General features: G+C 43.3%; 5 protein-coding genes across 6 annotated transcripts; 4 read left to right on the plus strand and 1 right to left on the minus strand.

The window, feature by feature from the left end:
• Window positions 1-8: 8 nt before the first annotated feature.
• On the plus strand, window positions 9-2,008 carry LOC124211572 (uncharacterized). Its single transcript, XM_046610776.2, has 3 exons — window positions 9-175; window positions 526-581; window positions 671-2,008. The coding sequence occupies exons 1-3, from the start codon at window positions 152-154 to the stop codon at window positions 1,935-1,937; spliced, it is 1,347 nt and encodes a 448-aa protein (XP_046466732.1). The 5' UTR covers window positions 9-151; the 3' UTR covers window positions 1,938-2,008.
• Window positions 2,009-5,948: 3,940 nt separating this feature from the next.
• LOC124211940 (uncharacterized) lies at window positions 5,949-8,021 on the plus strand. The gene is made up of 3 exons (XM_046611496.2): window positions 5,949-6,023; window positions 6,134-6,204; window positions 6,857-8,021. The coding sequence occupies exons 1-3, from the start codon at window positions 6,021-6,023 to the stop codon at window positions 7,476-7,478; spliced, it is 696 nt and encodes a 231-aa protein (XP_046467452.1). The 5' UTR covers window positions 5,949-6,020; the 3' UTR covers window positions 7,479-8,021.
• A 4-nt stretch (window positions 8,022-8,025) lies between these two features.
• LOC124211941 (eggshell protein 1) lies at window positions 8,026-9,412 on the minus strand. Its single transcript, XM_046611497.2, has 3 exons — window positions 9,297-9,412; window positions 9,141-9,208; window positions 8,026-8,903 (listed from the first exon to the last, which is right to left on the minus strand). Exons 1-3 carry the CDS (start codon window positions 9,312-9,314, stop codon window positions 8,582-8,584), a joined length of 408 nt encoding a protein of 135 aa, XP_046467453.1. The 5' UTR covers window positions 9,315-9,412; the 3' UTR covers window positions 8,026-8,581.
• A 4,123-nt stretch (window positions 9,413-13,535) lies between these two features.
• Window positions 13,536-17,258, plus strand: LOC124211938 (uncharacterized). Its single transcript, XM_046611494.2, has 4 exons — window positions 13,536-13,697; window positions 14,493-14,542; window positions 15,366-15,547; window positions 16,299-17,258. Exons 1-4 carry the CDS (start codon window positions 13,683-13,685, stop codon window positions 17,063-17,065), a joined length of 1,014 nt encoding a protein of 337 aa, XP_046467450.1. The 5' UTR covers window positions 13,536-13,682; the 3' UTR covers window positions 17,066-17,258.
• Window positions 17,259-21,345: 4,087 nt separating this feature from the next.
• On the plus strand, window positions 21,346-24,242 carry LOC124211937 (uncharacterized). Of its 2 annotated transcripts, none has more exons than XM_046611492.1 (5): window positions 21,346-21,480; window positions 21,718-21,794; window positions 22,009-22,304; window positions 22,848-23,478; window positions 23,598-24,242. In XM_046611492.1, the coding sequence occupies exons 1-5, from the start codon at window positions 21,460-21,462 to the stop codon at window positions 23,674-23,676; spliced, it is 1,104 nt and encodes a 367-aa protein (XP_046467448.1). In that variant the 5' UTR covers window positions 21,346-21,459; the 3' UTR covers window positions 23,677-24,242. The 2 variants fall into 2 exon arrangements, with proteins under 2 accessions (XP_046467448.1, XP_046467447.1); XM_046611491.1 differs by lacking the exon at window positions 21,346-21,480 and adding an exon at window positions 21,492-21,633.
• Window positions 24,243-24,598: the final 356 nt, after the last annotated feature.

Here is a 24,598-nt window from a genome sequence, read left to right on the forward strand (position 1 = left end):
CGAGGCGAGTCCTGCATATCCAGTCAACAGATCAAGTTCAATTGAAGCCTTTAAATACACGGAGCAAAATCAAATCCCGCGATAGTTCCGTTTGCCAGATCATTCGCGAGTGACGTATCTAAATACGTAGCGTCTAGGATTGCAAGGTGTCATGAAGATCATCTTAATCCCAACGGTGAGAATTTCGCAAGCTTGAATCGGCTGATTTTCCGAAATTGATAAATTTTGCCAAGTGCCACTCTACCGTAAGGTGTATGCATAAAAATAAATAAAAAATGGTACGATAATTGGTAGCGACATCTAAATATACCTCCTTCAGGTTTTACGAGTACTTTTTTTTTTATCAGCTTTTGTCACAAATTTTTCGAGTGGCACCTTAAAAAAAAAGTTATAAAATGAACCACCCAATTAAGCATGTGTAGGGGACTTTTTAGTGAAAATTCAATATGGATAGTATCTTCCACAAATTCAATTATTAGTTGCGTGATGCTTAAGGAGTGCAATCAATTGCTTTACAAATTACAGTTCACGGCTGCCTTCCTCCTGTACTTGGTAATGGCGGAAAGAAATAGACCGTCAAGGTAAATGCCCGAAACCTTAAACTGTCACGAAACGATCCTTGACACTTTACGCTTCTAGCTGTTGCTATAATTTTCACGATTCATCGTAGACTGACTGAGGTATCGGTTGGAACTCAAACAGAGCGTGACGAAGGGCGGATCTTCGTTCCGAGAGATGGAAATCCGATGAATTTGCGAAGGCATCCAAGGACATTCAGAGCTACGAGGAGTTCACGAAATCCGAGGATTCCTGATACCTTGAAACAAGGAAGGCCTTTCGCCCTAAGTGGCGGATCCTCTCAGACACCAAAACGATCTTTCGTCGGGAAACCCGAACACGTCCGTAGATCACTCGTCCGCGGACCCAAGAAGTTTAACGCTGTACTTCTGGAGCCAGCCTTCCACCTGGCACCAACGAAAGGATTGTTGAGCCACACGTTTGGTAAACGCCACGAATCATTGGGACCATTGATCGGTCCCCTCAAACTGTTAGGGATTGGTGAAGAAGTTTACGTCCGCTTGTTGGAGCCGTCGGATAACGAAGGTGCAGATCACGTGACGGTCCACCTCCTTATCGCAAGGAAAACCACGAAAATCTTGAACGAAATTCAGGACAGCACGGACTTCGAAGATCCTCGTAATCTGGAACCGTCGTTCTCTTATCCTGGGAAAGCGCAATTTCAAAAATTTTCGACCTTTGCTACCATTCGACCGAGAATACCGATGGCCTCCAGCTCAATGACCTTCAACGGAAGGCCGCTCTTGGACCATCCTCGTGATCGTCACGGTAATACACCTACTTTCAAGGTCGAGTCTCCCTATTTCGTCAGGAATGAAAACCACCCTATGGTTCCTAAACACAACTTCCAGAGTCTTAAAAACATTCGGCCAACAGAGTTCGATATTCGACCTGCGGAGCACCTCGTCGCGCCAAATCATCACAAGCTTCCGGTGGCTCGATGGCCGGTGGAGAATCTGATTGATCTACCGATTTATCCTCCTCTGTCTTTTGGGAAACCAAAAGAAGTCGCTGGCGATGGATGCGAAGTTATGGCTTCCCCAGTCAACACGGGAGTCGCGGATGGCGGAAAACAGTCTGATTCAGCGAATCGCACGTCTGTGCAGCTTCGTGATAATTCTGCTTCCGGTGAAGTGAAACAACGATCGGTTAACCTTTTGATGAATCGTGAAGAGGAAATGAAGATTCGTCGAAGATTTATCGAACCTGTCTTCATGGACAAGATTCCATCACGTCATCTTGTTTTTGATCGTCACGTTTCGTCACCGATTTCAATGCTCAGGATCGCGGACACTGCGGAAGATCATTTCATGATGGCGGCGGTCCCGAACGAGGAAGAATGGAGAGGCCTGAAATAGCTGGGAACTTCTATTCGCTGACATTGAAAATAAACTCTGTACATGTACGTGATTATGATATATCGATTGATGTACTGACGATTGAAAGAGCAAATAAATTATTATATTCATGATGAGTGAATGATTTCACCGTGAATTTACTGTTATACATAGTTTTGGTATTACTGTTATAGGTAACAGCAAGAATTTGTGGATAATAAACAGTTTCAAGATAATTCACCAATCTTCCTTTCAACTGACAATTTCGCAATTATATGTTTACCATTCCGTATCTCCAGCGTGTTAGGCAAACATCAGTTTCCCTTTCATCGTTAGAAAATCGCGCCTCGAGCAACGATCGAGCTTCTGAGTCGTGTCGCCGATCTCGTTATAGAGTTGCATCGATGTGATCGGAACGAGGAGTTTCACTTTCGATCCTTCCTCGCCGGCTTTTCTATGGGGCAACGCTCGATAAAGTGGCAGAAAACGAGTGGCTGTCACAATCTTGTGGACTTAACAGGCAATCCAACAAAGCTAGCCTCGAATCACGCAACAATGATCATCGCGCTGCGGTTTGTCAAACGTTTATTGTACTGACATGTAAGTAAGCGAATGGCCCCTCCTCGCAATCATGCTTTCCACGCCATGCGGCTGCAGCTGCAGATTTCACCGGTAATCGCCGATAAGCATGACCAGACATAAAACGATCTCGGGCAATCGTAACGGTCACTGTCAATGGCGCTTTCCTTTGCTCTTACAACAAGGAAGGTATCCCAGACCGATCTCTCCGGCATGATTTATTTTGTAATATGTTATAGTAGACTAAAAACTAAGCGACACGTATTTTTTTTTCATCCGCCATTAAACACTTTAAGAGGGGTGCAACCGCACTCCAAAGTAAGGCATGTCAAGGGTCGATTTGGCAGTTTCACCCACAAGAACATAACATTTTTTAACCAGTTTAACTGGAAAAGTTTTCATGATGAGGTATGAAATATTTAATTTTCTCAATTAGAAAAAAAAAATTACTTAATGCTTTGAAAGGCGGTTCCACCCCCTTAAAGTGTTTAATGACGGATGAAAAAGAATACGTGTCGCTTAGTTTTTAGTCTACTATAACATGTTACAAAAGAAATCAAATCGGAGAGATCGTCCTGGGATACCTTCCTTGTTAGTTTCTGCTGGTCAGCAAAGCTTCTAGCGCTTTCCGATAAGAGTAATTAAATCACCTTCGACAGTTTGAATCAACTTCGAAGGTGGGTTTACCACCGTTCCACGAGTAAGCCGCGTTATCAATTGATCTTTCGTCTTTCTGCCCTGTGCATTCGTTACTTAGCATACGCATCGTGTTTCTTCTTGCGTGACTTTTCGTTGCGTTATTTTCCAATCATCTGCATTGGTCTTGGAGGCTACGGCAAACGGCTTGGGCGGGGCATCGAACGCATATTAAACCGCAAAGAAAGATCTACCTGGCTAGCCAGAGAGCCGTATATAATGCAAGAAGATACCGCAATTTTTCCAGTAACACTCCGATCCGACGTCTTACTCAATTTACTCACTTTCCCGTTGGCAGTTTGCGCAGTTATTCCGCAACGAACATAAACGTATTAGCGCACTCTTACTGCCACAATGAATCGCAAGGCCTTGGTAAGTCGTAGAACATTCTTGCATGTCTACTACGTGTAGGGCATACCATGCATACAAGTGTCGTGAAATCGGAACTTGACGGTTGAACAATTTTCGAGGCACAAAATTATACTCCCAGCGGTAAAGGACCCCGCAGAATCCATATGGAAATTGGCTCCCGACCGAATTGGCTGGATTTTCAGTATATTATAGAACATATCCTCCCTATCAAAAGTTTTCACGGACCCAAGTACCGGAGAGCAGAAGTTTCGAAGCTACAAGCTTCGGAAGAAGGTGTCCACATTTTTTTATATCTATGGATATCGTGATTTTCCATGTATTACGAAGTTTCAAGGGGAGTTGAAATCAAACAAATCACTTAGAAAACTGCGCGGTTAATACTCAAAGAGTGGCAGGAGGCTGTGATTGATTCCATCGACGCATCGATTCCGTCCACGAACTCGCCGGCTTACCGAAAAGAGGTGCAACGTCGGATTTCGCCTGAGGAACGAGACTCTCCGACTCTCGTAATAATCGACTTGTCCTGTTTTTCACTCGTATGCGGAGTCTCTGCGAATCGACTGCGTATAATTTTTGAGTGATATATTTTATTTCAAGTCTCCCCTTGAAGCTTTGTATTTGGTAAAACTCGCGTAATCCATGGATATCAAAAAATCTATATGCCCCCTTGTGAAGCCTGTATCTCGGAAACAAATGACTTTTGAGACTTGTGTCCGTGAAAACATTTCACCGGGAGGACATGTACTATAACATACTGTAAATCCAGAGCCAATTTCCATAATGATTCTGCGGGGCCCTTTGAATTCAGTTTTGATGTCGTCCTATTTCTTCCACAGTACGTCTTGCAATTGGTGCTACTGCTGAGCGTGAGTTTCATCGATATTTCCACTGAAGCGTAAGAATCTTTTTCTAGAACGATTTTTAGTTTCGAGTATTTTCGTCGACTCGAAATAATTGTGATCGTGAATTGACTTTCAGGAAGAAAGTGATCATCAACGTACCTTACCGAGTGAAGAACGTGAAGCACACACACACCATCTACAAAATCATCCCCCATTACCATAAAAGCAAAGGTCACAGCCACGGCCACAGTCACAGTCACGAGCATGAGCACGAACAGGAGGGTGAAAACTTTGAGTACTATCGATAACTCGATCCAACGCAACTCAACCGATACCATAAAGTAGATACCTTTCGAATACGTTAAGACGATCCAAATGCCTAAGTCATAAGACGTAGCAATTATTAAACTTAAGAATATGATAATCCATGTGTATAGCAGGTACAATGAAGTATGAAATTATCGTTATTTCATTTCTCCCTTTTGATAAAATGTAATTCTGACCCTGTGACTGTTATGCACGTTTTATAATTAAGCCAATAAAAGTATGCTTTACTGCTTTACATCCAGTTTAATACCTACCTTGATTTGCCCATTACGAGTAGAGTCAAGTACCGATGCCACAGCGGAAGAGAACCCCGAAGCGGAACAAGGCCAATGGTAATGATCTCGGTTTGTCTCCATGGTGGAAAATTCACATTGTTTGCGATACGCTGTAAAACGGGGGGCCAGAAGCTGAGAGGGCTACTAATTGTCATGCGGAAGAACCTACCATCAGGTTTAGGGTCAGTGACTTTTTCGGTTACGGTCGTTTCAGGACATTGATCCGGGATTACTTCCGTACCTATCTCACGATCAGCGCTCGAAATCTAGTCATAACATTAAATGGTGTCGTTTGCTTGGTGGCCCTTACGAACCTGGGATACAGAATGAAATGCAAAGGAAAGATGGTGGGGTTTAAGATAAACCAGGAACTGTTATCACAAAGAAAATGGCTTAGATTGCGGTCTCTCTTGTAAAAGTATTGATAATCCAAAGCTTTCACTTGTTATTAGTTCAGTAGTGATTGACGCTCGAATGCAACGTCGCTCAGCATTGTTGTTGGCCGTCCCGTTATTGATAAGTTGATGACCTTAATTAAATCAGTTTCTCTTTTACCTAGATGAATTTTATTACACTCGGGGAAAACTGAAGTGTCGTTCGTGCTCGTCAATTTTTTAACCGACGGCAAACTTTTGCAAGCCAACTTGAATCGCATGCTTTCCGGTGTGATTTGATAACCGCAAACGCATTGTTTGGATAGATTTATAGTTTTTACTTGTCGGGGTCTCAGTTTCTAAGGCTAAGGACAAGTTTCACGCCTATCAGAACGGTGACGACCGATCAATCGAAAGACCAGAGATGCCACGGCGAAAGCGTTCGGCATGACTTCTCATCGTTTATATCCTGGAACAAAGGCGGGGCAAAAAGTTTAAGAGGCGTTTAAAAAATACGGCTTATAAACGAGACGAATAACAAGATCCTTCTCAAACTGATCTCGGTCGTTGCAATCTGCGCATATCCAAGCTTCACCAACTTCCTCGATTCTTCTGCTCCTCAACGGAAGTCCAACTAACATGGTAACGTAAGGCCTGCATTTTAAGCGACATGACCATAAGTCTTAGTCAACTTAAGTATACCTACCCAGTATCAAAATGATCACCGCACTCGTTACTCTATTTAATCACAGAAGATAACGGAGCTCGTGTTCCTGACAGTACTGAGCCAAGTCCTGGCTGGCGGAGGCGGTGGAAAGCACCAGTAGGTATTCGACGAGTGGTAATAACACAGGTCTGCCAAAAAAATATTATTTTTTTTTTAGCTGCATGGGGTGTTTTTGGTAAATATTAAGTTCTTGAGTGTACTGAATCCAAAAATGACTTGTGTTTGCATAAAAAACACCATAACAATAATGAAAAACACCGCCATTTCATTACAATGAACTGAATAATGTTGCTTTTAAAATTAAACAAACGATTTCTTTACGAAATGTATTTGACATTCCGTGTTCATTTTTTTAGCCTACGAAACCTTTTCTTCTTCTCTTTGATACACCTCCGAATACGCTGCCGCTTTTCATTTTTTGTTTCCCTGTTTGTATTTATTCTCGAGTCTCGCTCTAATACATATTAAATGGAAGTAAGAAATCGCTTTTGCATAGGATTTTTCGAATCAAGAATAGGATACCAGATTTCGAGTGAAACGGGAGTTTCAATCTAAATGAAACTACAAACACGGGTGGAAGAAAACACCAAACGTGATGGAACTTTTCGAATATTCTTCCCTGTTGCAGTGAGTGAAAATCTATAAGAAACAGCATAAAAAACCTGCGCAATTTTTTGGTTGCAGACCTGTGTAATTGAACAGTAGTTCACTAACAGTGTAAAACATAGTAAAAATTTTCCCCATTCAGCGTGCACTTCAAAATCCACGTACCGGACATCATCAAGCACCACATTCACACGAAGACGGTATTCGTCCACGTGCACCACGGCGGTGGAAAGAAAAAGATGGTCCCAAAGAAGAAGGAAACACACCACCACGAGTCGGGTCACCACGAGGATTGGAATTCCTGGAGTTCGTACGACGTTCACGGAGGTGGCGAGGGGCACCAGCAGCACGTCGAAACGCTGGACCAAGGCTACGGTTACCCGTCGGGTCCACAGGTGGAAGAATTCCACGGACATCCAGTCCCGCCCCGGGAAGAGACGCCGGGAATGCAGAACGGCGGAGTCGTCGGCTACTCGTACCCACCGCAATACGGGATGCACCCTGGCCTTGGGGAGTTTGGAAGCGTCGAAGAGGCCCCGCACAACGAGGTAAGGCCCTACAGGGACGACTACGAGGAAGGATACCGGAAGGGCTTGCACACTCAGACAGGCCACGTGCTCTCGGAGGAGCTGAAGAACTTCTACGACAACCAGTTCGAGGAGGGCGACGACGTCGCGCAGAGCGGACACAACGACGGGTACAAGATCTTCGAGGAGTCAGAGGATGCCGACGCTGCCGGTGAACACGGCGACGGCTACGTTTAGGCCATCGTGGTCTCATGATAAAGAAAAATCGCGTTCGAACTACTTCGACAAGCCAAAGTGGAGGACGGGAGTGATTAATGTCAAAAGAAAAGAGACGCAGGCGGTGATTGATTCAACGTCAAGATCAACTCGAATCGCAAAGTTTCTCCGTACCTACAAATAATGATACTAGAGTAGCGTGTTTCTTTATTTCATTTTTTTATGTTACACTATTTAACTAGGCTAACGACAAATTAGTTTCGTACTTCTTTTATACCTAACATACATTTTTTATATTACCTTTCTATTATACCAACTTGCGGAACTACCGATCCGTAAATGTTTATGAGAGTCACTGCGAAGTGATCGTAAAACTGTAAATAAATTGGTAACACTGATCGGAACTGTACTCCAATTACATTCTTTTTTTTTTTTTTAATTTTTTAATATTTGACTTTTTACTCATACTTTCTAAAGAATTGCGCACTATCAACTGGCATTGTATATGTATATGTATATGTGGAAATCGGCAGGAACGATTGGTTTACATCAAATGTACCACGAGTGGCTCGATAAAAATTTTTTATTAAAAATATAAAACAACAAGTAACAAAATATTTACAGGTAACAAATATGATTCAACTTAACATGACCTATACAGCTATTGATGAAATAGTGGCTAATCTAGATATTCAGGTACCTTAAAATCTACGACCAAAGTAAGGCATGGTATTCACATTATCATGTTGTCCACTAAAAAATCCGTAACAAATTCCGGAACATTAAAAGTGAAATATTTCCAGGAGACAAGAAAAATTCAAGGACATTTCCAGGACCACTAGACACCATGATCGTACATGTGTAACGTACCTACGTTGTGCGGGTGAATGTAGTGTTATAGATGTGTTAATAGTAGTTCAGACTGTAGATGCATCCGAAAGCGTAGAGCAATCTACCCTGACGACATCATATCGGGGAAGAAAATGATTGGAGAGGTCTTCTCTCGGGGCGACGGATCAGTTCCTGGAGGGTTGACGGTTACTGCGTTGTAATGGAGAACCTTCTCTATGTACTCTAGGATAAGGTAAACTTGCAGCGCGACGACGTAAAACAACGACGATCGGCTAATGGCCGCCGCCGTATTCTTCTTGGCCACCCCAGCCACCGCCAAAGTCGTGACCGCCGCCGCCTCCGCCGAAGTCATGACCTCCGCCAAAACTGCCACCTCCGAATCCACCCCCGAAATCATGGCCACCACCCCCGAAGTCGTGGCCGCCACCACCGCCTCCGTGACCCCCAAGGTCGATCGGGTGACCGACGGTGTATCCAAGGACCTCGTACTTGTCTCCACCGCCGCCGCCGCCCCCGTGGTGGATGTGTTTCGTTATCGTGTGCGTATGATGAATGGTCTTGATTTTATACGGGACGTGAATAACCACGTGATCACTGAAATAGAAAAATTCTCGGTCATCAACGGCGCGTACAATCCTCGAAGAAATAAGTTTGCTTCACTTTGTCTGCTTGGGGTATTCTTATGGAGGTCATTGATGGAAGGGAAAAAAACCGTTCGGCTTAGCAGAGAGACCAGACATCGTGCGCGTCTCTGGTATCAGCCGAAATATATATTTGACTAGGAAATGAAAGGTGAAAGGAAACTTGGAGTCAATGTGGGTTGGGACTTACTGTCCACCGTGTCCGCCTCCGCCGGCGGCTGCAAGGCTCAGGAGTGTCGACGCGACGAGTATGACCAACTGGAAAATGAAACAATACTGAGATATAGTGAACAGAGTGAAGATCGTTGGCGGTGCCTGATTGGCGAAAAAGGCTCCCGACACTTACAGACACGCGGAGTGTCATCTTGCGAGCTGACGTTGAGACCCGGTCAGGAAATGTAACCGCTCTACTATTGCGAGCTCTCGTCCACTCGGTTTTGATCTGCTTCACACCGGCAACCGGACTCCTTTTATATGATAGATTTATAAAAATGAAAGGACTGAAGAGTCAGCATGAAAGCCTCGTGTGAAAGGTGTTCCGAATGAAAAAAGAGCAATTGTACAGTGCACTTGTGGGCAGGGATTGGCCGGCAGGTTGGTATGTTTGTTTTATATGCCGGAGATCGCACGCCGCCTGCACGAGAATCTGTTCCACTATCTTTTTCTTCTTTTTTATTTCCTTCGCGTCTTTCATCGTCAAACTTCATTTTTAGTTGGGCATGTTAATGAAAGCACGCCTGTTACCCGGACCAATCCTAGCTCAAGATCAAGATGCCCCCTAATTCGGTAGCAGAGTAACAGTCGACGGTGAAAATAAAAGGACAGAAGTACGTCGACGCGTTAGACACCCGAGGGTAATTGGTCACTTCGCCTTCTCAGGATGCCGCAATTACCTCTTCGCTTCCAGCGATTTCTCAAAGGACATCCGCTGTCCCATTACTTCAATTCTCGCAGAAAGCGTCTACATTAAGGGAGGGCGGGGTACAGCTTTGGCAGTCTACAATCATACATTTTTAGGAGTTTAAAAAAAAAAAAAAAAAAACGGTAATCGTCAGAACAATTTCAGTTTCAGAGCTTTATTATTTATAGTTTGAAGAACGTTTTAGAATTTTTTCATTGAAATTAATAACACCTAAAAATAGGTATGATTTTAGACTGTCCAAGATGTACCGCCTCCCCCCCCCTTAAGCTGGATGCAAACTTCCGATCCAGCTTGGATGAAGGTGTTCGATCGCGAAGAACTCGATGCTAGAGTAGAGTTTGAAAATCCAGGAGCATTACGATTAACGTGTCATTGGGTCAAGAGCGATTGAAGAATGAAACTCGCGACAATGAGTGGCGATGTTGACATTGAGACCAGACACCGATCTATCCAAAGAGCCGGAACTGGAGCATTGAACCTTTTGGAACGTATGCTGAAACATTGTGGCGACCTAGACACAGTGCTCGATAGCCCGTTACGGCGAGATACTTGCGTGGAGGGAAAGGGAAATAGATTCTGGTCAGCACGGTCATCGCGTACTCTCCTCTCGGGACAAAACAACCGAAGGAAAATAAAACAAAATGGTCTGGGTCTTTTTTTCTCCGCCCATACATACCTTCACGTGAGGTTTCCCCTAGAAGGAGTACGGTTGGTGAAATCCTAAAGGATCACCACGAGTCAGAAGCGACCGCAACGTGGATCGCATATCCTACGGGTACCGGGTGTCAACAAAGTTCCACGGCGATTCTCGCTCCCGAGGGAAACCACAGGTGGGGAAAATTCAGTCTTGATCGTTTCATTCCAGTGGCAACGAACGGGTGAAAACCATTGAAACATTCTTGCCTGGAAATCCTGTACTTGTCTTCGCTCCGCGAATCGCACTCCGGGGAATTAATGCCTGTGTATTCAACTCGATTTACGCTTTTACCTGCTACAATGTGCTAAACACCGGCCGTAGTGGAGGACGAACGTTGCTCTTTTAGCTCGACGTAATGCAGTGCCGGGTAGAAAGTGAAGTAGATTAGATTTAGCGCCTTTTCTCAGATGCAATTATATTATCGGCGGAAGGCCGTTTCACTTTGCGGAGTGAAAAATTTCGTGCCAAAATTATTGCGGGGGAGAAACTTTACGACAATTGACAATGGCCATCATTTCGCGCTAGAGTCTTCCTGATCCCAACTTATTATTTCACTCTCCAATTCTTCCTTCTTTTTCACACACCTATTCAGATAAAAATATTAACCTGCAACGAGGTTCTGTATCGCTCATAAAGAGACGAATGTCGTGATGGGCTGCGTGTGCAAAATGACGTCATAGATATGCAACATGGCGCCCATGTATCTGACAACTGATCGCTCCACGTAAATAGGTTACTCATTTATTTCCATATATTCTGTTTGCTGAAAAGCCCAGTGTGTGCAATCAAAAGTTGCAAAAATCATAATACAAACACTAATAATGGACAAAATATCAAGTTTTTTTTTTTTCATCCCCTGAAGAGGATAATTACGTTTACGTTATTTGCGTTTGAATTTGGCGCCTATATGACGTCGCCTAATGTTCGATTACCCTACGTATGTGAAACTGATCGTGCGAATGGAACTAGGCGTATCGGTTTCCTATAGACAGGAAAAAAAATCAATAAGGAGAAAAATGCATAGACTGATAGTCTCCAGCTTCCTCGGCTCAAACCGTCTCGAATTTTGTTCCAATTTTTATTTATTATCCGAACATCATTTTAATTCTTACTTTTGTATCTCACACCACTCGATCTGTTTCTCTTAAGGTATTCAATGTGAAAATCGGAAGCGTTGTATGAAATATGATTTATTACATGGTATCAGACAGAGAAGAGGGAAAAACTTCAGCGATTTATTACTGTAGATTAAATTGCTATGCGTGTTGTTTACTTTACACATATACCATGACTACTTTCTTAATAGCTTCATGAGGAACATTAACAAGTACGATTTATGGATTTCTTTTCATCTATCGCATTTTAATGTACATAATTTGGTCGTTATCATCATTATTATGTATCATCGTGCATCGCCATTTTTTACGCGTGACTTTAAAACGCGAAGGTGAAAGTCTCAGCAATAACTCTAGTGAACAGACTCGTAAACTATAACGACTTTGTTTATCGTCTCTATTCAAACGCAATTTGTCAGTGAATAAATATTGGCGCACAAATTCAGTCATGCATTGTTCAAGTAAATATTTATTGACTTGGTGGTTCCTCAATTCACGGTCAATATTAGAGGCTCCAACTGCTGCTTATTTCGTATTCAATAGAAATTCATGGAGAGTTTCGATTACCCAACAGTTTTACGTGTGCGGTCCTTCGATCTGCATCGATTTGTAAGCCGTCGAGTGAAATTTTTTATTGACAACAAAATTAGAAAGATATATGAATATTATTATATTATTATTATTATTATTGATAAACCTTCTTAGTTATATCTTAAATAACTATTTTGTTATTTTTTTCTTTATCTACTTTCGCCAGTCCTGCGCACAGACATGCTAAATGTCTCTGCAGGGTATATATTATTGTCCTTGGGACTATTAGTCTTAAGTCAAGTATGTATACGATGTAAATTGCTGGTTTAAATATACTAAATATACTAAATATATGCACGTCTCACTGATTCGTATGTTTCGTTGGACATGATAAAATTTCATAAATTTTTATAAGGTAATAACTAATAATACCCTGTACGAGTTTAAGGAATTACGAAAAACCGAAATTACTCAGCGATTTTATGTACACCTAATTTCAAGATTACAAAGGTCTCAAAAGATTTCAAGAGATTTTAGAAGATTTCAGGAAATTTCAAATATTACAGAAGATTTCGGAAGTTTAAAATATTTCAAGGGATTTCAAAAGGTTGCAAAGAGTTCAAAGGATTTCAAGAGATTTTAGAAGATTTCAGAAGATTTCAAAGATTTAAAGAGAATTCGTAAGATTTCCGGATAAGTGTATTCCAGATTTCACGACTGATTGACCCCTCGTGTAAAACCAGCGGTATATCATGGAAGAATCGCATAAAAGTTATGCTCAAACGAAACCGTCACCATTTAGTTATTCTTCAACCACCTGGAAGGTTTCGTTTTCGGTATTGGTCCCTTTTTTCATATCCTTGGAAACCGAAATCAAGGCTGAACCTTGTGAGTGAGGTGATGAAGTGAAGAGTGAAACTTAAACCAAATATTCTCCTGACCTTCTCGGCGTTGAAGCGATATAAGATTGTTTCAATTTACGGCCAGCACTAAATTCTCCTTTCTCCATCGGACGTGAGATGTTCACGGCCGGCAGCTGCGTCGGAGAAGAAAGATAATGCCCGCGGTTTAACTCGGCTGCTGGTCCACCCCGTGTGCCTATAGCTTGGTACACACCATGCCGATGGTTTTTGTCGCCGTAACAGCTCAGAAATTGAGTCTCAGCTGGAGCGGGGATTCCGAGTTGAAGCTCGTTCTTTCGCTCGCTTCGCCGCTCTTCGTTCTCTTTTTATCGCCTAGTAGTACCCGCACACATGCAGATACCTTACAAAAGAAAATAGGCGAGTATAAAGACCTCCCGATATATCTGGATCACGCTGGCCTCGCGACGACACTCGCTTTTCAACCGTGAACCTTAAGCCTCCGGACCTGCAGCGATCCTCCGCGCAATTTCGACTTTTGATTCAACAACGCGACCGGTTCAGAGGTGGTTTCCACATTTTTTTCATTTTCCACCCTTGCTACGAGATGCGACTGATGGTGGTAAGTTTTCACTTTTCACTTTTTTAGTAGAGGAGTAAAAGCAAAATTGAATTCAGTATTAGAATCAAGAAGAATCTGTAAGAGTAGTTCATTAATGCGGGAGTACAGCTAAAGTCATACCTACTTTTAGGAGGTTTTTCTTTTTAATGAAAATACTTAAAGCAATTTGAGCTTGAGAGCTTTATTATTTATAGTTTGAACGGCGACATGGCGTATATAAGTAGCGAAAGACCACGTTTCAAATCCGGTAGCGCAGATTTCTCGGTCAATTTTTAACCGCTAAATTTGAAATTTTGACACAATCTTCAAAAACTGCGTATCGATTTCAGCTCGTGGCTAGATTTTTTAATTTTAATCCCAGCATTTTTTTGTACAATTTTTTTTTACAATTTTTTGGCTAAAAAATGAAAATTTTTATTCATAATTGTATGTATTAGAAAAAACATTTCTTTCGAACAACTGGGCTACGACCTCAAACACGAAAAGGTGCTTCTAACGCAAACATTTTTTTTCCGATCGATTACAAGTTGGACAATGTTGTCAGAAGATGCGCCATCGCAAAAGCCCTCGATTTCGGAATCGTTCGCTACTTATATGCGCCACGCCGCAATTTTGTTAATAATTTCAATGAAAAAATTCTAAAATGTTCTTGAAACTATAAATAATAAAGTCCTGAAACTCAAATTGCTCAACGGATTATTCATTTTCTTGAAAAAAAAATTCCCAAACATAGTACCCTCTCCCTTTATTCAACAAACAATTTCGCGACTCATCCTCCTTGTACAACTTCTTCAGGTAATCGTAACACTGGGACTCGGAGTGTGCGGACCAACGCTTGCTGACACGTAAGTAGAATATCAAGTCGAAAGATTCGATGCTACGTATTAGTGTCTGGTGTAACAAATCGTCGAAGTCGAGTTTACAGAAATGAAACAACGTTTGTACTTTTCTGAAAAAATAACTAGACTATCGTGAGATCCCAACACCGTAAAACTACAGGCGTAACTAAAGAACCAAAAGCTTTTGCCGTTGCTCGGCTTACAGCTTTTGCCTAATCCTGAACGTTGGCGAATCCACGTTTATCGTCAGAGTCAACAGCCAAAAGTGTTACTTTTTGAAAATAGAAAAAAATACAGTCCAGTTTTATCCTCATGATTCTACGAAAGTATCGAGGCTTCAAGACATTTCACAAAATATCGATTTTCGGACATCACCGCCTTATTATTCGAATGAACATTAGAACGTTTAGCTGCTAATTCCGGTTGCCAGTTTCAGCGTCGTTATCGGCGGACGTTTGAACATATTTTCAATCTTCCTGATCGACGAAATCTGGCACGATCAGAAAATTTCGATCGCATTTCAAGGCCGAGCACTTATTTCGTCTCCTGAAACAGGTTCAATTACCTTCTTTGCTGGATCCCCTCCGCTTGCGTTCGAGCCTTTCTCCTTTCACTCTCCTCAGGCGTACGCGAGTCGGTCGCTTTTTTTGTCTGCCAATAATTATTTCCCGTTCCAGACGAGAGGTTCGCCAACTGTGTCACGATCCTGCGGGGTAGTCAAACAAATACCAGCGAGTATTTGGCGCAAGAAGGCCGCTTCCGTTTCCTCGCCTGTTTGTTCATTCATTCCCTCGCTCTACGTGTTCATTAATTGTCGCTTCTGTTACAGGGAAAAAGTCGTCTTCGTAGTTCCGCGCTACATACGTCGAAGCTTTTCTAACAATGCGGCGCCCTTCTACAAGATCCGCGTACCGAAACGACCCTTCTTCGTCGGTCATTACGCCGGAAATTCAGGCAACAGCGATCGTCCGTTTTTCCCAGGAGGAAAGCAGGCCATTCGACAGAATTTGTGTAAATGTTAAATACCGCCGTATTTTCAAACGATTTTCTCTCAATAACAGTTTTCGACAAAAAGAACCCCGCAGAATCCTTATGGAAATTGGCTTCCGGCCGAATTTGCTGAATTTTCAGTGCGTTATAGTGCATATCCTTCCGGTCAAAAGTTTTCATGGGCACTAGTTCGAAAAATCAGTAGTTTCCAGATTTTTTGATATCTATGGATGTCGTGATTTTCCATGGATTACGAAGTTTCAAGGGGGCTTGAAATCAAAGAAATCACTCAAAAAACTGCACGGTCGATTCTCAAAGAGAGGCAGGAAGCTGTGATCGATTTCATCCACGAACTCGCTGCTTTACCGGAAGGAGATGCAACGTCGGATTTCGCCTGAAGAACGAGACGCTTCGACTCTTGCAATAATCGACTTGTCCTGTTTTTCACGCGTCTGCGAAGTCTCTGCGAATCGGCTGGACAGTTGTCGAGTGATACATTTTATTTCAAGTCCCCCTTGAAGCCTTGTAATACGTAAAAATCGCGTAATCCATAGATATCAAAAAATCCATACACCCCTCTTCCGAAGCCTGTATCTCGAAGGCCACTGATTTTTGGGACTTGTGTCCGCGAGAACTTTTTACCAGGAGAATATTTACTATAACGTACTGAAAATCCATAAAGATGCTGCGGGATCCTTTGCAATGCAATTAAAGTACCGGTACGTTATCACAAGTCATAAAAAAAATCTAAAGCTTGCATTATTTTCATCAGTTCACGGAATTCCCCACGGCGGTGGAGATTTCGGAAAAAACTTTGCGATGCCACAGCAGCAACAGCATGATCGAGAAGTGCAGAATCACGTTATAATACCACACGGCAAGGGTATTTCCCACGGTGTGAGCTTCGGGAAGGGTTACATCCCGCAAGAGGAGTTGAAACTGGCGATCGAAAACTACGCCGGATTCCCCGGGGGAAACGAAAATCAACTGCAGGACTCCGCTGGTCAGGGTTTCAACTTCGAGGACGAAGGTTACCAGCGATTCGAGGGGCGGGAGCAAAACCTCGCGCCGCAAGAGCATCGGTGGGTTTTTCCGCCGACCAACGACGAAGGACGGAATCAGGAGCCCCGTCAAGTAGAGCAAGAAGAGTACAAGATGTTCGAGGAGCAAGGATCGCTTTCGCCCCCAAACGAGCAGCTCTTCTACCCGAAATTCAGCGAGCAGCCCCATCCAATTTCCGGCGGCGTTCATCCCTCGGCTAGGATGACGGAGCACAAACTCACCCCCATCGTCCTGCAGGACACCATCGACATGAAGGAGTACATTGCGAAGGTCGAGGCCTTCACGAAGAGCTGGCCTTTTCATCGTCTCGCATGGAATAATCAACAACCGAATTTCCCAGGCCTGACCTTCCCGCATATTCAAGGGATCAATCCCTGGGCTGGAAGCCTCCCGAACAATCCCAGCGGCGGTTATCAAGTTCAGGAGGAATCCGTCGAGGAACCGATGAAGCGGAGCTTCAGGGTTGCGATGATGTAGCGAAATATTTTAGACTGACGTTCCTGTCGCGTACAAAAATCCCTTAGCGTTTAAGTCTTCGTAACAATTGTACCTATTAATCACTGCCTTACGGTGCAGCATCATTAATATAATTTATTTATACGTGTTTCTGATACTTCTTGTAATTATAATACATTTCTATTCGATCTTACGATTAAATTATCAGCGAAATTTTCTATTGTGTAATGTTCTGATGACGTCAGAACCCGGTTGTCGGCGCCGTTTTATCACCACATAACCTAACTTTTTAATTTGTAATCGAGACAAAGCGTAATTCTTGGACTTTCAAATTACTCGTGTCGCATAAATTAATTAAACAAAATCAATAATGTACCTGTTCTATCGTCTACATGCGAAAAAATACGGTCAGCTGTCAGCCTCGTTGCGTTAGTTCGATCTTTGTCCACCAGATGACGCATATCGCGAAGCTGGCGTCCGGCGGCAATTTGAATCCGCGGAGAATCGATACAATCTCGGAAGCGGGCGAGCTCTTATATATTGTATATTTTATACTTTTACGAATGAATGTCACGGTCACGTGAATCGCATCCCTTTTATATACACACTTTCACTTGGAGCCGTCGACCAGTCGAGTCTTTGAAAGTCTAGAAAGTAAGTTGCACTCCGGTGGCCTCGCGGATCGAGATGGCGAATGATAATCACCGTTCACCGGGATTCCTCGATCTTGAATCATGGATCTCACGTCACTCGATCGCGGAAGCTGCCGGCATTCTTCCTGGGCGCGATGCAGAGTTGTCTCATACGATCGGATCTGTTTCTTCGTTCGCTTTTTATGCGGGCGAGACCAATAAAATTCTTATTCTTCACTTTCGTTGCACAACAGCCGTTATTACCAGAGAACTCAAAGTTACTCCAGTCCCAAGTTCGGACGTCGATTTTCAGACCACTGGACTAAATTTTCATTCCCACTATAAAACTCTCCTCGTCGTAATGATAAAAAAAAACTTGACAAACATTTTTACATAGCTGAATAAAATACATGCGTGAAATCTCGCCACAAGATTTAATAACACCGCATAAATCTAGATACATGCACGAGATAACCGGAAGACATAGAGAACTTGACTTTCATGTGGTAAAAAAGATTAGTGCCGATCGATTAAATACGAGCTGGTGAATCGGTCAACACTTTCGACTAACGATACCCGACTGGTTTTCAAAAGTCTATTCTAACGATTGACAAACTAATTAATGCCGCGGCAGTTTGTTGTCTCTGACATTTAATGGCCGGAGTCATCGAGCGTAAGGAGTGAAGTTGACACTTGTGACCCTGTCCACGTTTTATATAATCGTATAATCGTATAATCGCATAATCGTATAATTCACAGAGGGCATTTGGGTTTTATTTAAATATCCTGCAGCCGCTTAGGCTGGCAATTAAGCCAGGAGATGATGGTAAACATTAATTTGCCACTTTCTTATAAATTTGTCGAAACGATTTGAAAAATTAAAACTGATCGTAAGATAGAGAACGCGGATTCTTAATTACGGGCTGGAAACTCTCCAGCTGTGTGTAAATTCGCAACAAATGCAAAGTTTGGCGGAAGGAAGAAAGTGACAGGTCTTTTCAAAATTTTTGGGCTATAAATTTCGGACCTTTATTTTGCCCGTTCGATTTTCAGTAGGAAGTAAAAATACTCTACCGTGACTTTGACCGTGACTTTTTGCTTCGTTTACTCCAGTAATTCCAGCTACGTAATATTACCAAGTGTATCAAGACCGCCGCGCACTGCATTTCATTCAAGATAAAGAGAGCGGAATGTGAAATCATGCATATATTTTTTCTTCTCATGAATACGTATCGAACGATTTATCGTCATATAATAACTCAGGTCTGCAGAAATTTTTTTTTCACGTGCATGGAATGTTTTTGGTAAATATTATGTTCTCGAGTGCGCTGAGTTCAAAAATAACTTTCATTTCCCTCCATCACGTACGGTATTTTTGCAAAAACAAGTTGTTTGCATAAAAGAAGCATAACAGTAATGAAAAAACCACCATTTTGTTACAATGAGCTAAACAATATTTCTTATATTAAACAAACGATTTCTTTACGAAATGTATTTGACATTCCGTGTTCGTTCTTTTCGCCTACGAAACCTTTTCTTCTTCTCTTTGAAACACCTCCGGATACGCTTCCGCTTTTCATTTTTTGTTTCCCTGTTTGTATTTATTCTCGAGTCTCGCTCTAATACATATTAAATGGAAGTAAGAAATCGCTTTTGCATAGGATTTTGCGAATCAAGAATAGGATACCAGTTTTCGAGTGAAATGGGAGTTTCACTCTAAATGAAACTACAAACACGGGTTGAAGAAAAAACTTGACGCGATGGAACTGTTTGAATATTTTTCCCTGTTTCAGTGAATCAAAATTTATGTAAAAACAGTATAAAAACCTGTGCAGTTTTTTTTCCTCGCAGACATGTGTTGTCGGACGTCACGAAACGCGAAAAAATTATGCGGAACGAAAACCATTATTGCAAATCATAACCGCACACTTCCCACATTCCAAGTGTTCAAACGAAGGCCGAAGCAGTGAAATTTTCAGAGAGAAATTAACAGAGAATTTCGCTACGGATTCTTTCGCCTAAGTGAGCACATAAAAATTCGCGGATGCGCAACCGGCGGTAATTATCCACTCTCGACAATAATTCAAGCATGAGAAATTTCCCGCGAAAATTTTCTCAAATACACGTTGGATGTGATTGAATTAATTGCGACGTAATGCGTCTGAACGCAGCGACTGTCCATCAATGACTGTCAAGGTCGTTGAAACCGGGTGAAAATAAGTTCGCACGCACAGTGCGTATGTGGTTTACGTATCTCAGGAAGAATCGACGTCAAGGTAGGTATGTGTTACAGTATGATTAGAGAGAGGAATTCCTTCGTGAGAGCGGAACTGCAGCAGTTACTCGGTGAGAATCCAGAAAACACAGTTCATCAGCCGTACACGGATAACGATTCCGCGTCTTGTTCTAACGCGGACTTTCTTTTTCGTTATTTCAAGACCGCGACGGTGTAACGCGCGATGTGCATCCAAGATTGTTTTAACGATAGTCATATTCGATGTCGGTAATTGCGGCAACGATTGAATAATTAATCCGAGGAAACGAAGTTTGCTTTCACGCCTTGAATTACGCCTGCATAAGTTGCTCTGATCGTGTTTACAAGGCAGGAATATCACCGTTCGTACTCCCAGGGTCAAGGATCGAAATTTCAAATTTCTCGAATGTATTAAGGGGGGGGGGGGGGGGGGATACAGCTTGGATGGTCTAAAATCATTCCTATTTGTATGAATTTTTTTAAAGAAAATGACAACACTTGGAGCAATTTAAGCTTGAGGGCTTTATTATTTATACTTTGAAGAACGTTTTAGAATTTTTTCATTGAAATTAATGACAAAATGGCGGCACGGTGCATACAAGAATCGAACTACCACGTTTTAAATCCGGTGGCGCAGATTCCACGATCAATTATTATCCGATCGACTTGAAATGTTGACACAATCTTTAAAATTTGTTTATCGATTCTAGCTCAAGGCTAGATTTTTGAATTTCAGCGTTTTCATTTTCTTAAAAAGAAAGAAATACGTACGATTTTATACCGTCCAAGTCTTTAACCCATAACCACGACGGGGATCAGGATGAGAAGCAAATAACAGGAAATCACTGTAAAGGGGAACCGGAAACGGTTCGACGAAGGGACTGGACCAGAAGTTTCACTCTCATAAATTGGCAGCATGGTATTAGCCGGACCGGGTCTTTGGCCTACTACACTTTCTACGCATCGAAATGAAAGAAGTATAAAGAAAAAAAAAAAAAAAAAAAAAAACCTGTTCAATCGAAAGTGGTCAAAAATGCACCAACGGTGCCGGACCAATTCCGAACCTTGTGAACGATTCCGTTACTTCGCTCTTGAAGCTGTCCGGATAAAAGTCGGGCGATTTGCAATACGGTACCCAACGGATGCGAAAATGGAGGAATACGCGTTCCGGAGTGCAATAACACGTGGTCGGACGGTTGGCTCGATAATACGCGGACGATCGGTTCGAGGACCGCCCGGAGCGCGAATTTCTCTGGGATCTCTGGGCCTCTGCAGCTGGGAACCGGTACCGGGCCCCCGGCTGACCCCCGTTTTCCCCGCTCAGCCGGGCACGTGGACCCCATGAATGCTCCTCTTCCATCTCCGCCCTCCCACCATCGCGCCGTCCGATGCTTGTTATTTCGCGGCGCCCCTATATATACCCGCGATGATCCCCGCATATATATACCAGTTTCTTAGTTACCGTGCAGGTGAACACCCATTCAAGAGCAGAGAGACACAACCACGTGTGCTCGCCTATCGCTTCAGATATGGCGTCAGGATTAGGGAAGGTAAGGTTCCTGTCCTGATCCGTGAATTTCGTTGTACCGGATACTTGATACCTGGAGATATTTCAACGTGATTACAGAGTGGTTGATAATAAAGTTCAACTTGAGATACTCGACTTGATCATTGCGATGGAGTTTTCACGTACTCTTAACGAGGTTCCATCAATAATCTTATATCCCGAATTTTAACAGTACTGTGTCGGAATTACGCGATCCTATTAATTTCATTCCGTTTTTCAGATTCCCTGCGCCTTGCTCGCAGCAGCGGTATTCACGGGACTGATCGCCTCGACGACGGCCACCTTTGGAAATGAACAGTAAGACCGCACTGAATTAACTAGAATCGAACGCACCGTATATTGTTGGGTAGTTTTTTTTTTTTAAACACTGAAGCTGCGACGCATGGTTGATATTGAACTTGGGCAAACCTCGACGCGTTTTCGAAAGCTGCAACCTGTATTTACAGCATATTATTGGCTAGCCTTCCTCTTCACATGGGTATTAAGTTTCTCGTATCGTTCCACTTTTCAGCGTTCACATAAAGATTCATCTGCCTGAGATAGTGCAGGATGTTCATCACGAGAAGAAGATAATAAAGCACGTTGAGGACCATGGCCACGGCCATGGTCACGGTGGAGGCGGAGGTTACGGAGGTGGTGACGACCACATTGAACACATAGAAATAACAAGCCCAGGAATCGGGGGCGGAGGTTTCGGCGGTTACGGAGGAGGAGGCGGCGGCGGAGGTCACGGAGGTCACGGAGGTCACGGAGGTCACGGAGGAGACAGCGGGAGCTTTGGAGGAGGTTTCGGAGGCGGATTCGGAGGTAAGAACCGAGGGTGTTCTCACGAAACGAAAGAGAAAACCTGGCCTTAACGCCACCGGGACCTGAGCTTAAGGTCAACGAAAGTTAGACGATTTCAGCTTCATCGCATGCTCAATCGGTAACCAGTTTGAATGGATAATTTCTTTTTCGCTACGAAAGTGTTGGGTATATGTGTAGCCGGTGTCTTTCACTCTTATCCAAGAAGCGTAATCTTCGTTTGAATTTCACCGGAACTAATAATATCCGCTACACACATCGTGATCTTCTCTTCGGGCACCTTTCTCTCGTGAATCGAGCTCACCGTCTGTGCATACAGCTGCTGCATTCCTTACCGCGCGATCTTTCCTCCTAACGCAAACTGCAACGAAACTGCTGCCACTTTCGTTTTCGCGACCTTATAAGCTCTATAAGCGAACACACGTCACGATGTTTGATCACAACCATCAATCTCTGTAACTTATGCGGCTTATGAGATGAATTGAGTATCTTACACCGGCTCTTTACACTTTAACAGTGATTGTTACTTATTGATAAAAATTTCAGGCGGCGGACACGGCGGTGGTGGCTTTGGTGGATTCGGAGGTGGAGGTGGAGGCCATGGCCATGGCCACGGCCACGGCGGAGGCGGAGGACACGGAGGTGGCGACAGTTACAGCGTTATAACAAGCTACAGCAGTGGTGGGGGAGGAGGTGGAGGACATGGAGGCGGTGGAGGATTCGGTGGTGATTTCGGAGGCCATGGAGGAGGAGATTTCAGCAGCTATGGCGGAGGCGGTGGTGACTTTGGAGGCCATGGAGGCGGAGATTCCGGCGGCTACAGCGGAGGCGGTGGTGACTTCGGAGGCCATGGAGGAGGAGATTTTGGCGGCCACAGCGGAGGCGGTGGTGACTTCGGAGGTTACGGTGGAGGCGGTGGCGGCGACTTCAGCGGGGGTCACGGTCACGGAATCGAAATCGGCTCAGGCCCCGGATTCGACGTAAGCAGCATCAGCAGCGGCGGTCACGGCGGTGGCGGATTCGGAGGCGGCGGTCACAGCCACAGTCACAGCCATGGCGGTGGCGGTGGTGGTGGTGGCAGCTACAGCAGTGGCGGTAGCTTCGGCGGCGATGACCACGGCTCCAGTTTCAGCTCTGACAGCTACTCAAGCTCGATCTCGAGTGGATTCGGCGGCGGGTAATTACTCTCAAAATGAAAATGTTCTCTACAACGTAGGATTTCCGTTGACGAACAAGATTTCTTCATTTATGGCTGTTTGTACTATAATTCGTTCTTTCATTTTCTACCCAATTCAGTTCCTCCGGACACGACAGCTACAGCAGCGGTGGAGGCGGCGGAGGTGGTGGCTTCTCCGGATACCACTACAGAAAGTAGAGAGGTTCATATCGCTCTGTCCTTCCAAGCTTCCGTCCGACATCCGAACGGAGTAAGGAAGTTCTCCGGAACGCCGAGAAAGCGTTCGAAAACCCGTTGCCCGATATTTTCACCGTGATAAATTCAAAGCGAGTTCAGCCACTCGAACGGCAGATATATTGAACGTTCTGCGTATAATTTATGCGTATGAGTTTACGTCGTAACTCGTATTCGAAAATTTTTATGATTGGACAAGAAGCGGTCCGCACGATACCGAGTGCACCGCTTGGCCCGATAAACATATTTTCGCAATTTTTTCTACCATCTGCTCGCAGAAGCTGATTCTAAGCTTTATCCACCTGTCGGCTTGACGAGGAATTCAAACACGATGTCTCGTGCAATTCATCACACTATACAACATTCTCAGTTATCATTGTATTCATCTTTTTATCCATAAGACAAACATACTCGACTGTTGACCTCACTAATTTGTTGCTACATTTGTATGATATGTTATTGTAAATAATTCATCCTGTTAGTATATTGTTTATTGTTTAATAAAAAACTGTTTTAAGTACAAAAATATATTCATTGGCTAGATTTATTTTGAATAATTTGAACCTGATTCGGTAAGCTAGTTAATTTTAGACCCTTCGATCGTCTCGATCGTTCTATTTTACCGACAATCGCACCGGCGATCGATAAAGCAGCGTGCAATCACGCCATCGCCCAGCGATGTCGTAATGAAATTCAATCATCTAAAGCATCTTCTCCATTAGGCTCAAATTACAGTTATACCATAAAGTACTTAATCCATACTGTGACAATGTGTGAAATCAATGTTTTTCGATTCCGAACACGGTGCAATGAGAAACAACAATACGGTGAGACTACTTCGGTGGCATGCACAAATTCAAGCTTTACTTATACATATAAATTTCTT

This window comes from Neodiprion pinetum, chromosome 2, assembly GCF_021155775.2.
Source record: "Neodiprion pinetum isolate iyNeoPine1 chromosome 2, iyNeoPine1.2, whole genome shotgun sequence".
Taxonomy (NCBI): Eukaryota; Metazoa; Arthropoda; class Insecta; order Hymenoptera; family Diprionidae; genus Neodiprion; species Neodiprion pinetum.